The sequence below is a fragment of the Zonotrichia albicollis genome, chromosome 2 (assembly GCF_047830755.1).
Source record: "Zonotrichia albicollis isolate bZonAlb1 chromosome 2, bZonAlb1.hap1, whole genome shotgun sequence".
NCBI lineage: Eukaryota > Metazoa > Chordata > Aves > Passeriformes > Passerellidae > Zonotrichia > Zonotrichia albicollis.
The window spans coordinates 102565999-102581097 of NC_133820.1; the positions used below are offsets into that span (position 1 = coordinate 102565999).

General features: G+C 36.7%; 1 protein-coding gene across 1 annotated transcript in view; it reads left to right on the forward strand.

The window, feature by feature from the left end:
- GCC2 (GRIP and coiled-coil domain containing 2) overlaps positions 1 to 14567 on the forward strand; it is a 30685-nt gene extending 16118 nt beyond the window's left edge. Inside the window, exons 14-23 of the mRNA XM_005487979.4 lie at positions 115 to 215; positions 344 to 421; positions 1101 to 1238; positions 3243 to 3364; positions 4928 to 5104; positions 6611 to 6828; positions 8213 to 8407; positions 9221 to 9360; positions 10114 to 10315; positions 11403 to 14567. Coding sequence (XP_005488036.3) covers positions 115 to 215; positions 344 to 421; positions 1101 to 1238; positions 3243 to 3364; positions 4928 to 5104; positions 6611 to 6828; positions 8213 to 8407; positions 9221 to 9360; positions 10114 to 10315; positions 11403 to 11473 — 1442 coding nt within the window. The 3' untranslated portion in view covers positions 11474 to 14567. The remainder of the gene's footprint in view (positions 1 to 114; positions 216 to 343; positions 422 to 1100; positions 1239 to 3242; positions 3365 to 4927; positions 5105 to 6610; positions 6829 to 8212; positions 8408 to 9220; positions 9361 to 10113; positions 10316 to 11402) is intronic.
- Positions 14568 to 15099: the final 532 nt, after the last annotated feature.

Here is a 15099-nt window from a genome sequence, read left to right on the forward strand (position 1 = left end):
TTGTTCACAACTCTTAAGGAATCTGTTAGAATTTTAAAAAATGTTTTCCAGCATTTTTAAGGAAATATAACAGGGGAAGTTTCCTTTGCATATAATTGTTTTTCTCTGCCTTAGAGTCACTTCAGTCAACTATGCAACAGGATGAGGAAAGAAATGCCAAGATAAAACAACTCCTGGTGAAAACCAAAAAAGAGCTGGCTGATTCAAAACAAGCTGTAAGTCCATATGCTAATGACTGTATTCTATTTTTAAACTAGATTTTAAAAAACAGCTGGTAGCTGAATTTTTAGGTTACTGAGGTTTGGAGGGGTTTTTTTAATCTCCAGGTAATTTTATCTTGCAGGAAAATGACCACCTAATGTTGCAGGCATCATTGAAAGGGGAACTGGAAGCCAGCCAACAGCAAGTGGAAGCTTATAAGGCAAGAAACTTCACTTTTTGTTAGTATGAGTCTTCTCATTTAAGTAGTGAGAGTGTGATTTGTACTGGGCTCATGGAATATAGGCTGAAGAATAAAGAGGTGCTGGTTTTACTTTTAGGTTACTGGTTCTTTTTCATAAATGAGTTTTGTCTGTTTGCTGCTTTCCCCAAATATTTTTTCCTATCATTTTCATTAAGTAGATTTACCTTGTCTTTTTTCTCTTTCCCTTTCCACCAAAGGAGAGGACTGTGGAGTTTAAAGCTTGTAACTGGAATATATTTTTTAATGTTTCTTTAAAAATTGAAGTTTCTCAGTTTAAAAACAGAAGAGCACAACATTGTCAGCAAAAATCTTAAGTGTTGTCCATCTGTATACAGAATAGAAATGGATTAGAATGTAATGAAAGAAGCAGACAAGGGAGAGAGGTTGGCTTTCTTAAATGCTTCCACCCCAGCATTGTAATTACATCTTCAATTCTCTCTTTAAACAGCATCACTTTTCAACAATTATTACATGGTAACCCATGTCTATTTTTTTTATTCTATTTTTATTGGATTTTAATTTTGTATTCACCAATGCAGGAATTACTGTAGTAGAGTCCTAGGTTCTCAGTGGCATGTTCCCTTGGAGAAGTAAGAAAAGTTTTCATGATAGTGAAATTTTCAACTGACTTTTTCAGATTCAAGTGGCTGTACTGACATCAGAAAAGCACAAAGTTCAGGAGCAGCTGAGAACGTCCTCGGAGCAGCACCAGCGTACAATGAGTGCTTGCCAGCAAAAAATTGCAACCCTGCAAGAGGAGTGCAGAGCAGCCCAGGTATTCCAGTGGAAGAAGTAATCTTAGAGGCTTAAGAAGGGAGATTACCTGCACTCTTTGCTTCTTCAAAAATATTTTGCAGATTTTTCACTCTTCTCTTTTTGTCTGTCAGGAATTGTGAATTACCCCAGTATTGAGTGGTGGTATAAAGGACAGGCCAGACTGTCCTGGTTGATGTGTATCACTTGGGGTGGAACATCTGGACTTGCATACTGCTATTTACAGTAGGGAAAAACTTGTGGTAGTGGGGACCCAGGGTTTATTTAAGATGCTCAGTAAGTGTACACTCAGGGAAAAGAAGAATCTTTAAAGAAAAGAGCAAAAATGAAAAAACTGAATATATCTTGCTTCATATATAACCAGTTAACACATATACCACTGTAAAGAAAAAAAAACTGTGAAAAATATATTTACAAGCACCTTTTAATATGCTGAAATATGAGCAGCTTCTTAATTGGCAGCTGAAGTTCATGGAAAACTGACACTGTTGCTGAAGTTTATTATTATTTCTGGGAATTTTTTGCTAATATAACCCTGTTTGGTCCTGGAATGCAATGTTTGCATTGGAGACAAACAGATTCAAAATGTAGCAGGACTCTTTATGTTCAAACCACCTTTATGGGGATTACTGCATTACTCTATGGCACTGGTGTATGGTAGGTGTGGTGGTTGGTGCATCCTGCAGGTAAGCAGCAGCTGAATGCAGCCTCTCAAAAGAACTTCTACATTTTAAAAAGCTGAACTGAAATGGACAAACTTTGTGATTGCTGCTACAGGAGGTTTGCCTTAGTTGTGCTGGTATACATGGATTGTGGTTTCACAAATGTATTCTTCATACCTGGGTGCTTACAATACTTGTCTGGGGTGGTTTGCTCTGTGATGCTGTGAAATCAGCAAAGTTGTAGATCTTCCATATTGGCATGGCTTGAACCTCTTGGAGGATTAGCTTTCCTATTTAGATGCCCTACATATGGAAAATAGATATTATTCCAAGGTTATTAGCAAAGGAAAATTCCCTTTAAAGGCAATGTGGATACCAAAGCAGATAGTAGAAAACAGAAATCATGCTGACATTTAAGGATGTGTACCTGAGGAATATCCACACAATTTGACAGGAAGAAAAGCAAAGGATTAATCTAAAAAAAGTGGCTACAAAATGTACAGACTGAAAATCTGGACCAGTGGCTATTCAGATGCAGTTCTGTAGAATTTCAGTCACCACTTCAGCTGAAGGGAAAGTTTCCAAAATCCTCCTCTTGGAGATGAGAACATTTTAGTTACCTGTAAATGGGAGTGATTAATGAATCCATGAGCTTGTCCTTAGTTCCAGGAAAGAAAATCTGTGTCAGTGTTGTTTTGGTTTTTTTTTTAAGAGGAATATGCAACATGAGTACTGGAAGGGTGGCAACAATCTTTGCTGTATAGTGCACAGTCAAGGATGAAGCTACTGTGATGTGAGGCAGCTTTCTGTATGTCCACAGAACTCAGGCAATAGCTGAATTTAGAAGAAAAGACAGACCAAACACCTTTACAGTCAACTAGAATACTATATCTGGTGCTGTGTAATACCATTGCAAGACTGACTTAACTCCTCAGAATTATGCATAACTTTATGGCATGTTAGAATTTTTGTCACCCTTGTAGTATTGGAGAGAAACAGAATTACACCTCTTGTATTTTCTGTCACCTTTGCTTTCATTCAAAGCTTTTCATAGATCCCCTGACTTATGAATCTCTCAGTTGAATGCAGTTTTTGAATTTTCAAGTATTCTTTCTTTTAATACTGGTATGTTGAAAATCAGTGTCTCAAGTTTCACATTACATAATACTCAGTTAAAATCTAAAGAAATTTGTTATGGTGGTCGCTGTTTTAATTATCTATTTTAAGGAAGGAAATGAAGCAGGTGGTTTTAATTTTTTTCCCTGTAAGATGCATTTCATTATAGAGAAATAAGGGAGCAATAGTCAATAGTATAACCTATAGCTTTGTTTTCTGTGTGATAGGCTGAACAAGCATCTGTTACATCTGAATTTGAAAGCTACAAAGTTCGTGTTCATAATGTTCTAAAACAGCAAAAGAGTAAATCTACTGCTAGGACAGAATCTGAAGGAGCCAAACAAGAAAGGTAAAACTAATATTTGTACTTGATCTGTAATCTGACTGTGGCACTGCCTGACTGAACAGAAGTATTGTCAGTTCCTACTGTAATGGTGCTATATTAGTTTCTAATAGCTGGATTTGTCTTTTTAGCCATTATTTTTGTGTAGATCACCTATTGTTACAGTTGGAAGGAGAAGTAAGATCTTAGGAAGTTTTTTATGACTCTCATGAGCAGAAGTTAGCTTGCACATTCTGTGTAGACTGGGCACATGGTTTTCTCTAATGTGAAGTAGCCAAGTGCCATTTGCACCAAAGAGGTAAAGAGCAGATTGGTTCAGTTCAGCTGAGCTCACGTTGAACTTTTTCAGGAGTGAGTGGTTAGGTGTAGGTAAAGCCAATTCAGTCATCAGTTACTGCATATTTATGAAATCCTGTATGTTGTATCATACGAGGAAAGACTTGGAAGGAAGGTGTTACACTACCAAAAGTTCCCTGGAAATACTTTAAGTACAGTCGTAAGCCAGGTAAATTCATATTTCCTTCAGAAAATGTCTCAACTCACTGCAGAAGTCAATCAGTTTGTGCAGGTTGTTTTCATTAGTCACCGATGGCTGCCCTTGGTGACAGACTGGGTGTTCACGTGGGCAGTGCCAGGATTCGTTTCTGACACAGACCCGCATTCGGTGCCGGCAATTGCGGCCAAACATCCACCAGAGGGCGACTGGTGCCTGCTTGGAGGACTCGGATTTAGGGCTGGTTTGGGGTTTTTGAGACGTTCTTGCTTTTGAAGCAGACAAACTGTAAGAGCTGCATTTCTTTGACTCTCTTATTTGCAGAATTTTAAGAAGTTCTGGTATTGATAATTTTTTTTGTGAGAGAGAATCATCTTGAAAACAAATTGGATAAACAATAAACAGATGACAAATGGTTCCCAAAGAAATTATTTACAAGTATCAACCCTAAGGATTAGTGAGATACACAGTTCATTAGATAATGGAGGGGTCTGCATATATAAACACAGAAATCAGTAGAAAAAGAATGCAGGTGACTTAAGATTTTTTTTCTTCCTGATATTTCTGATTTTGAATTGTTTCTGACCAACTGAGTTTATGTGTTATGGACTTGATGTTGCTTTCTAGTAATTTGCTCAAAATCTACTCCAACCATTTGTCCCCTGTATTTGGTCTGATTGGACTGATGTGCATTTACTAAACAAATGAAAAAAAAAGCCTCACCACTTTCAAGAAGAAATTTTTTCTCCCATTTGATTCCCATGTATTATTTTCCTTCTGTCTTGTCCCTCCTTGAAGTAGAAAGTGCTATCAGTCATGCTTCCTACCCTAATAGTTGCATTCCCAGCAGTTCAGATGGGATGTGGCAAACTTATTTGTATCTGTGTTGAAACAAAATCTGATTGTTTCTGCTGTAGCCACATTCTGAAATTATTTTGCTCTTAGTGCTGTGTTGATTTATTAATAAATATGTAAATTGGATTAACTATCCAAAATGCTGTGGATATCATATAAGTTCTGCAATAATTTAATTATTTTAAATGTGTGTTGTGTATTCCTTCTTCTTCCACATGCAGGGAACAGTTGGAAATGGTGATAGATCAACTTAAAGTTAAGCTGCAAGATGCTCAGCATAATTCACAGATGAATGCATCTGAACTCCAGGCATTGCAGTCTGAACACGACACCCTGCTGGAAAGACACAATAAGATGCTGCAAGAGACTGTTGCAAAAGAAGCAGAACTCCGTGAAAAGTATGGTCTGCTGATGAAAAGATAGGGATATTTTATTTTGTTTGAATTTTGAGATCTTAACATGTAGAAGCCTATAACTGTACTTCACAAAAAATAGGCCTGTTGTTGAGAAAGTTAAAGGGATTTCAAAAGGATTGTTTGCTATTTTTCACAAGCCATCAGAAGCTTCCACAATGACAGTGAAATAGTAGCTGATAGGGGAATTTCAGATTTCTGCAAGCCTTCTACCTCTTAACTATCAGACCTAAAAATTAACATCTTTAAGCACATTGACTATTTTTAAGTCTAATGCCCAGCACCACATTTGTGTTGTACCACTCTACTAAATTTTATGGATGTTTCCTATTAAAAAAAAAATAAGGTAATTATATGGAAAGCAAACAGTTTCACTGACAAAATACCCACTTCTTGTCCACCAAGCCCCTTTCTTACAGAAAGTACTGTACTTTAGGTTTATGCTTGCCAGAGGCTTAATTTGCCTAATTTTTCTTTCAAAATGAATGGAATCTGTTTAATCTGTATCACTCCCTCTAAAATCACAGAAGTACATAATACTTGAGCTCCACAAAAAGCATCTATCATTGTCTTCTCTATTTAGGGTACAGAGATTGTCACATGAAGTATTGATTAGAAATTACTGATTGATATTGGGAACTGTTGACTTGTCACTGTCTTTGTACAGTTTTATCTGTTCCTGATAGCTACATAATGATTCATTGTAGTCAACCAAATTATGTTCTGCATTTTTCTGGAAACAACCCATTTCACAATAGATTCCCTTTATACCTAAACACTGCTCTGGCTCTGTTTAAGTCTGAATGCTTATAAGGGTAAGTTCTGGGCTTAGTTTTTCCATAAATGCATTTAATTCCTTGTGACTTTATTTATTATATTAATATATATCATGTCTATATTGTATATTATTATTTATTTAATGTATTTATTTGCCCGTGAAAATCTTGGTTTGCCTCTGGAGTACCTCCAAACCAAGTACAACTGATGAGTTACTGACATTTTTCTTGCTAACAGCTACACTCCTCAGCACTAAAAGTTGATGTTTAAAAAAAATAAACTTACCTCCTTAGAAACCTGTGTTTTTGGAAGTCCCAAGTGCTTGGTAAATAAATGTTGTAGGAAGTGGAGTATAAGTGACATGCCCTGTATGATACTATAAACAGTCATGATGCAGTTTTAAAATTTAAGAATGTTTAGACCACAGTGTCTCTTAAGTCTTTCATTATTTCCCAAAGATGTCTGAATTTTTTGTTCTGAAATAGAAGTCAAGTTTATATAGCACAGTGCATTCATATAATAAGTAACTTTTTCAGTCTCAGATTTTCCCTGTAAAAAGAGGACTTTAAATGAAAAAAGTTGCACACATAATCGTTCTGAGATAATCATACGCATGAAAATTGAAAACTGCCTCAAACTGTAAAAATTTTGAAATGTAAAACTTACAGTGTTTTGCTGCTTGTGTCTTACTGTTTGTGCATGCACTGTTTTCAGGCTCTGCACAATACAGTCTGAGAACATGGTCATCAAAACAGAGCACGCCCAGGCGTTGAGTCAGCTGACAGCCCAGAATGAAGCTCTCCGGAACAACTTCAGAGATCAGGTCAGGAACCTGCAAGAGGAGCACAGGAAGACAGTAGAGACACTTCAGCAGCAGCTCTCCAGAGTAGAAGCTCAGCTCTTCCAACTCAAGAGTGAACCAAGCAGTAGAGGTAACTTCCAGGCAGAATACCAGGTTTTCATGGGTTAGTTACCAATTTGTGTACCTCAGTCTGAAACTAAAATGTGCTTACAGTGTTTCCTTCTGCGAAATCACCAGCAACTTTTTCTGGGAAATCTGCAGTATGCTGTATCAGTTCACAGATACCAAGTAGGAATACATCCTTGTTATTATTTACTGTTGCTTCAGAATCCTGAGGTCCTTGAATACATCCAGAGGAAGGCAACAAATGTGGTGTTAAGGGCAGAGAGGAGTGTCCTATGAGGAGCAGCTGAGGACTCTGGGTTGGTCTAATTTAGAGGAAAGCAGGCTGAGGGCAACCTCATGGCTGTCTTACAGATTCCTGAGGGGGGGAAGTGAGGAGGGAAGTGCTGAGCTCTTCTCCCTGGTATTCAGTGATAGGACATGTGGGATTGGTTCAGAGCTGCCATGGGGAGGTTCAGACTGGGCATTAGGAAGCATTTTCTTACTGAGAGAGTGGTCATCCTCTGGAACAGGCTCCCCATTGATTGATTTGATTGATGCCTGAAACAGAGGCATTTTGACAATGCCTGTGATAATGTTTAAACTTTTGACACGGTCAGGCACTTGGACTAGATACTTGTAGGTCACTTCCAACTGGAACTAATTCTGTTCTAGAATCTGCACTGCTGATATCTGTTCTGCAGTATCAGATGGAGGGAAACTACTTTGAAAATATTTGGTATTCTTGTCATGTTTCAGGTTTTGGAGCATGCTGGACATCTGCCTCAAGTATGAAGTGTAAAGCTAAAGAAAAGTGTTTTGGAAGCTGTTTTAAGAATGTTATTTGTATACATACTCTTTATTATACTTGCTATTTGATGCTTCCAATTTAAGATTTTACTGTCTTCAATCTCAAGTGCTATTTTCATATCCGTATAGTCACTAATCAAGATGTAGTTGGGCATTTGCCAAGCAGCAGTAGCAGTTTAAGAAGTTGCTCTGTTATTACTGAACTAGAGGGGTCATGCACACAGTATTAAAACAGAAGAATTTACACTTCCCACAGGACTGGTTGAAACAAAAGCAAATTGTTTTCCATTAAAGATATTTGTTACTCTTACAGTAACTAAAACACATCTTCAGGCAGTTGTGCATGAAGGTTTCACAGTCACTGAAATAAAAATTGCTAGTCAAGTTTAGAACCAGACTTTGACTGGAATGGCCATTCAGAGGTGAAGGGCTATATTTTACTATTACAAATGTTATGTGCATAGCTGGCTTTTTCTTTTGACTTCACCTTCCCAGGCATTTTGAAGACTATTTTATGTACCACTCTCAATCGCTGACAGTCACACCTAGGAAATGGCCCTCCCAGTTTCATTCTGATATGAACATCAGTAAGTATCTTTCAGGTCCAGCTGTTTCAAATCCAGCAACGAAGACCTTGAGAGAGCGGCGGAGCACTGACCTTCCCATGCTCGATGTGCACACTGTGGCTAGGGAGGAGGGAGAAGGTATGGAAACAACAGACACAGAGTCTGTGTCCTCAGCCAGCACCTATGTTCAGTCCTTGGAGCAACTGCTGAACTCACCAGAAGCAAAGCCTGGTAGGTAGGACGTGGCTGTCAGGAGTGCTTGCCTACATAGGTTGCAGAAGTTCGTGCCCTCAAAATATTTTAGCTCATTGTGTTTTCATGCTTTTAGGTACAAGACAAGTCTAGTGAAGTGCCACTGAGTTTACACTGTCCTGAACTTTTGTAGGAGTTTTGATTAAGGACTTACAGTAGGACATTTCTACAGGTTTTAGTGATTTAAAGATGTTGTATTTCTGAGCTGTTAAAGGGAAAAGACTGAGTGAGCAAGTCAGTCAATTGTTACAGAAATTTTTGTATTCTGGATAAGTCTCTACTAGGGACAGTTAAGTGCTGATTTAATTAACCCTGTTAGTGAAAGGATAAAAATTTCTATTTATCTTAATGAAACTTATTAGAACAGTACTTTATTCATAAGGTTTTTTTTCCTAGGAAAGTGAAATCCAGCATGAAAAATAATGTTTTAGGAGTCCCCAAAAACCAGAAAAATGCATGGTAGCATATAATCCTGTTTTAAAAGTCTACTGAACACTTCATGGATAAATATTGAAAATCTCCATTTATGGGTAGGAAATAAGGAATAAGTTTAAACCAGGTATCTCAAGGTACTCTAGCACTATTTTGCCAGCCTCCTTCTAATATATAAACAGAAATAGATCAGAAAATAAGCATGCAGCAGCAGCACTGGTGCCTGTTAAGTCTGCACTCTGACTTTGTATGAATTCTCTTCATAAGAAACTGCATTAATCAAGTTGTGATGTTAAGTTAGTATGAAGTAGATGCAAGTGCTTTTTCCTACTCTTAGTTTTCTTTTCCAATTAATTGCAGAACCATCTCAGTGGCAAGCAGATCTCAGCAAGGATGAGCTGATTCAGAAACTAAACACAACAACTAAGAGTGCTGATCACTTGAATGAATTACTCCGTGAATCAGAAGCAACCAATGCAATCCTAATGGAACAAATAAAGGTTAGCAGACACACAAGAGATGTGAGAACAGCTCTAATTTCCATGGTCTCTTTCTTAGACCAAATATCTGTCAGAAAATCCCAGTGTATAAAATTTGGTGATGTATAATTTAATTTGGGAGGGCCTTTTATTCTACAGGTCTAACTAGTGCTTCTAGAGTATACTTCAGTTTTTTGCGTTTTTTTTCCACCACAGTTTCTAGTTGGCTGAGGGGAAGTGGGAGAGGAGTGTGTCAAAAACTTCTTGAGTTGGGAAGTTTAGTGTTTAGTAAAGAGTCTGTACTATTTTCTCTTAGATAAAAGCAGAAATTCCCAAGTAAAGCATTGTCTGGTTCCTGTTCTTGTAGCCTGTTTTAGCTGTTAAAAGAAGACACATGAACTAATGTATGAGTGAGCTTTCTGAAGACATTTGTATATGTACTAAGCTTTCTTTTGTAATATGCTTTTAAATTAATATAATGAGATTTCTGAGTTATTTAACTGTTCCACTGTTACTACTATTTTATCACTGATATTGTATCTGTATACTGCACAGATTTTATCCCAAAAGGGTATTTTTAGTCAATAAGATATTTCTTACAACATTATCACATATTTTATTTTCACTCCTTTTTTGTCCTGAATATGTTGCTAAACATGCATTATTCCTTTTGAAGCAAGCTGCACAATTCATTTTTTAGCTCTTTAAAAGACCTTTGTTCAATTACTCATTAAGTGAGGCAAGCAGTATTACTTTTTTTTTTCTCATCTGCAGCTTCTTAAGAATGAAATAAGAAGATTGGAAAGAAATCAAGAGAGAGAAAAGTCTGTGGCTAATCTAGAATACTTGAAGAATGTTCTACTGCAGTTCATATTTCTGAAATCAGGAAGTGAGAAGGAACGGCTGCTCCCAGTTATAGACACCATGTTGCAGCTCAGCCCTGAGGAGAAGGGGAAGTTGGTTGCAATTGCCCAAGGTAGGTGGTGTTCAAAATATTGTCACATAAAAGAGGAAAAGTGAAAAGGGAAAGATATAGTTCTGTGCTGTCTGTTGTGTAGACCTTTGAGAAAAAACAAAACTTAGTATCATAATGCCAATGAACCAGTCATGAAACCATTTTCTTTGTCAGGAAGTTATTATTCAGTTTTCAATAAACAGAACAAGTACCATAAAATTGACATAAAATATAATTTCTTCTGAAACAGTCACATTTAAGGAAGACAATGGTAAGTTGAAAATTTTAGTGTGTTCATGTTTTGAATAGAGTTTAAAAAAATTTGTCAAAATAGAGGTTTATATAGTTGAATTATTTTCTTTGCAGATGTTCTAAACAGATAACTCAAGTGGTCCTCTCAAGGCAGTACTGCAGATCTTATATTAGTTTCAATATAATACATTTAAAAATATCTTAAAATATGCTCTTCATTGAAGACATAAAGGAACTAGGGAAGGACATAAAATAGGCATTTGCAAGAAATAAACACTGGATTTCTGTGTACAGTAGTGTTCTGTTTCTGCTTGAGACACTTTCAGCAGCATTTTTTCTCTTAAATGCTCTTTAGGGTATTGTCACTTCTCAATGACAGTAACTGTAGCTTCTTGTACTTCATTAGCAACTGACCTATACTTTATCTTAGAATTAATATAAATAGTAAGCAACACATGTACATATCAGAACTTAAAACTTGTGAACAAAATCACATTAAAAAGGGAAGTGTTCAAGTATTGCATCCCATGATAGGCTGTGCATTTGGAAAAACAAGATGTAAGTTAAATTAAAAGCATGTTGATGTTGATTTGGCCCTCTAATGAAGACTAATTGGATTTTTCTGGAGAATGGTGATAAATTGCCTTTTTCAGACATTCTTAGTCAAGTTGATTTGGTGATACAATCCATGTCTATGGCAGCCCAAGAGTGAATTCCTTTCTCGCCAAGCTTGAGGGCAGCATTTGAAAAAGGATGAAGGCAAGGAAAGGGGGCAAGGATATGTAACTAAATGATGTACTGTCTGACATAATAAATGTCTAACATAATATCAAGTATGTTTTTCTTCCTCCTTCAGGTGAAGAAGAGAGTACCTCACGGCCTTCTGGGTGGGCTTCGTACCTCCACAGCTGGTCAGGACTTCGATAAAACAGTGGAAACACTGCATCTTTAAAAACATTCCACAACTGCAAAACTGAGAAATCTTCCTGTAGATCTGTTTGTGTTGTGTCATTGAACTACAGGATTTTATTTTTGTGTGGGTTTTTTTCAGCTTTTTAGGCTCCACTAAGAAAGAAGCCTGCAGTAGCTCTGAAAGATGGTCCTATGTTATGCTCTGGCAGCAGTGAACTATTTTTCTTGAAAAGGTTAAAACAGATAATAAGAACTATGAGAAGTGACAAATTCATTGCAAATAGTTTGGAAACAGAATTTGTCAACCTGTGATAGTTCTTTTGATACCAGTTTAAAAGTTTGACCTTATATTAACTGGAATAACTAGAGTTTAGATTTTAAGCATTTAAAAGTGTTTACAGTTGCTTTCACATATCACTGTCAGCTAGCTAATCTATATGGTTAGTGTTACTCTCTGCACATTTAAGAAATTTAAAATTATTTCCTCTCTTGTGAAGGCTACAAAATGTAAGATATTTAAGAAACAGGGCATTTTCTGCTTTAAAGTTGTTGTCTTTGTTAAATTATTTTGCTTTTGCAGAACATGAAGGCAACAGTTCACAAAGTGTAGAGGGTGCAAAAATCTGTATGAAATACAGTGCTTGTCACACTTGGGCATGGTACTATAACAGAGATAAATGGCATCTATGGAGGCCCTAGGATAGTACTCCAAGACTCAGAGGTCCTAAGTGAGCTGAAGCTTTGTGAGAAAGGGCTTAAGCAAGGGCTTTTTAATCTGAGGTTGGAAGTTTGTGGAAAAGACCAGGAAAAAATGTTCCATTACTGTAACAATGTCTCTAATTGGATGACAAGACTACTCACAGTGACTTAGTCATAGTGAAGACACTAAAGAATGAATCTGAGCCCACAGGTCATAACATCAACTTCTGAGGGAAAAGAATGAAGCTTTTGTCAATAGATGCATTTTTTAAATGTTCTAATGATTGAAGATCTTATTCTCTCCATTACCTGTGTGTGTACATTGTTTGCGCAGATATTTGCACAGATGAGATGGTCTCTGTTCCAGGTTACTCAACAGAATGTTATAGGTTTTTCCCAAGAAAAATAAATTTCTACCATCTCTTCTTCTATTATCAACACAGCAGCTCTTTTTACCTTCAGTTGTCTGTTACCTTATATAGTCCATAATACCTTTCTCCATCTTAATTTATTTGTAAGGTTTTAAAAAGCATACACATGTTTGAATCCTGCTTATGTCTAAACCAGAGTTTTTCTCTCTTTTTCACTCATATTTTCATATTCCTTGTGTTTTACAGAGAGTGTTTCCCTGGTACCCATACAAATACTAAATAGGGCGCTTCCTTTCCTATCTACCTTAGCTCTGAGGAAAAGATGCTTGTCCCTTTAATATTGCCTTATTTCAGACTGAGATTAATCTGAACATATGAACAGCTGAATGGCAACAACATGTTGAGAATCAACTGTTCAGTGAGTTTGCTTTTGGTTTAATTTTTTGCTTGTTGCATATATTTCAGTACACATTCAACAAAGCCAACAGGCTTTATTTAGGTATTTTAATTCCTTTCCACTGTTTTACGCACTTCTATTTTCTTCCCTTCCAATATATATTTTAACTGGAACCTTTATGGTTTGTGCTGCTGGGGAAAGCATCCTCTGGGAACTTTCAGAACATAGAACTGATCAACAGTAGTGTGAGGGACAAGTCTTTCAGGCGTCTGTAGGTAGCAAGCAGGAGGCTGTGTTTAGGCTTTCTTGCATTTGCCTTTGGAATGATTTGGACCAGATCTCAGATGCTGGATTCCAACTCCTTATTCAACTGGATTTGGTAATGTCACTCCGAAGAATGCCAAAACAGCAACAGGAGAGATTTAAAACATGGATAAAAATAAGTGCTAGTCATCCTCCTAAGCACATGAGTAGAAGGGTATGGCTTTGTCTCACTTAGTTCACACTCTGTTTGCTGCTGACCTGATTTAGTCTCTGCTATTGCTTAAGAGCTGTGACAAGTTCCTCTTAAAATGCACATATTTCAGAACTGTAAATTATTGAACATTGTAAGCTGTGAATAAAGGTGTGCAAGTATCATATATCACTGGCTGTATGAAATACCAGTTGCTTATTCTCTTCTTTCAAGTCTGAGCTGCATGCTCACTGTTTTTTGTAAAACTTCAGTACTGTACTTACGAATGGCGTGAACAACTTGCATTAATATATTTTTTTTACAATGAAAGATAGAGATGTTAATTAGTATAAAAATATTTTAATAATTGTTACTAAACTGTTTTGTGTTGCTAAGATTGCTAGAACTTACCTATAAAGCAGTAAACTGACCGTAAGAAAATAAAGTTTAACAGACAATTGAGTAAATGGCATAGAAGAATGTGAACTAGAAACAGGATTCTTTTGCATAGAGAACTTTTTATATGTCAGATATTTGCATTTTAATGTACAGCATTGTAGCTGTGATTTGCTTTCAAAAAACAGTTTAAAGTTTTAACTAGGACTGCTGCTTCTTAATATAGTGTGGTGCTCTTGTTTGGAAGAGCACTGTGCTGACTTTGCTTTCTGGTTCCTTTTGTTTTCTTTACAGTGCCAATTTATTAGAATGTTTCACAGAAAATATCACCCTTGCCCAAAATGTTTATGAGCTTAGGACTGATTTTTATCTTTTAACAGCCTTCCTTCAGCCCAAGCATTAGGAGGGCATAATAATAAAAGTAATAATAATAATAGTAATTCTGCTGTCACTATACAGATTATATATTAAGTAAAAACCAAAAATGGGAGTGATTCAGCATTCCCAAACCTGCGCTGTGGCTGAATTTTCAGCTCTCTAATGCTGACTTAGAAATGGGTTTTATGTCTTTCATTTTCCTTTTATCCAGAAGGGAGACTCATCTGTGCAAACAGATGAAAGTGTTCCAGCTGAAAGACAGGAAGATCAGAACTTGTCAGGCTGTTGTATAGATATGGCCAGTTGAATGTGGGGTTCAGGATGGCCAAAGGGAACCATGTTAGAAATTATACACTGGAGAGTAAGGTTGCTTTTTTTCTTTCATGACTCTCCTTCCCCAAAGTAGAACTGTGAGAATACAGGCTTATATTATTTTCTAGATTTAAATCTTCTTCATCTATCTCCCTCCATCTATTTGCTGTGATAAGAGATGATCTATTATGAAATTGTGGTGGAATGCCTGAAAATGCTCTTTACTTTGTACTAAGTGACTTTGAAGCCAGATTAAACATACATGCTTCGTTTGGCTTATGCCTTAGCTTCACCCAGTGCACCAATACTTCCTAAACCACCTGCTAGTTGTACTATTGTTGGTACTGTGGAAATATCTCACTTAGAAGTCTTGCAAATAGCAGTCTCCACTCACAAGCTGAGAAACCAAGTGTATGAAGAAATAAATATATATTTGTTGTAGTAATTTCAGAATTGCTAGTCTGGATAGATAAGTATTTTGTTTGGAAATATGTTTTTGGTGGCCTTTTCATGTGGCCATCACTTCAATAAAATTCACCTTTACTCAACACAGTGACTTTTTTTTCCATAAATGCCTGTTCTTACCTGAGAAAATGGTACTCAGGTGCAAGGTAGAAAACAAGGACTGTCTACC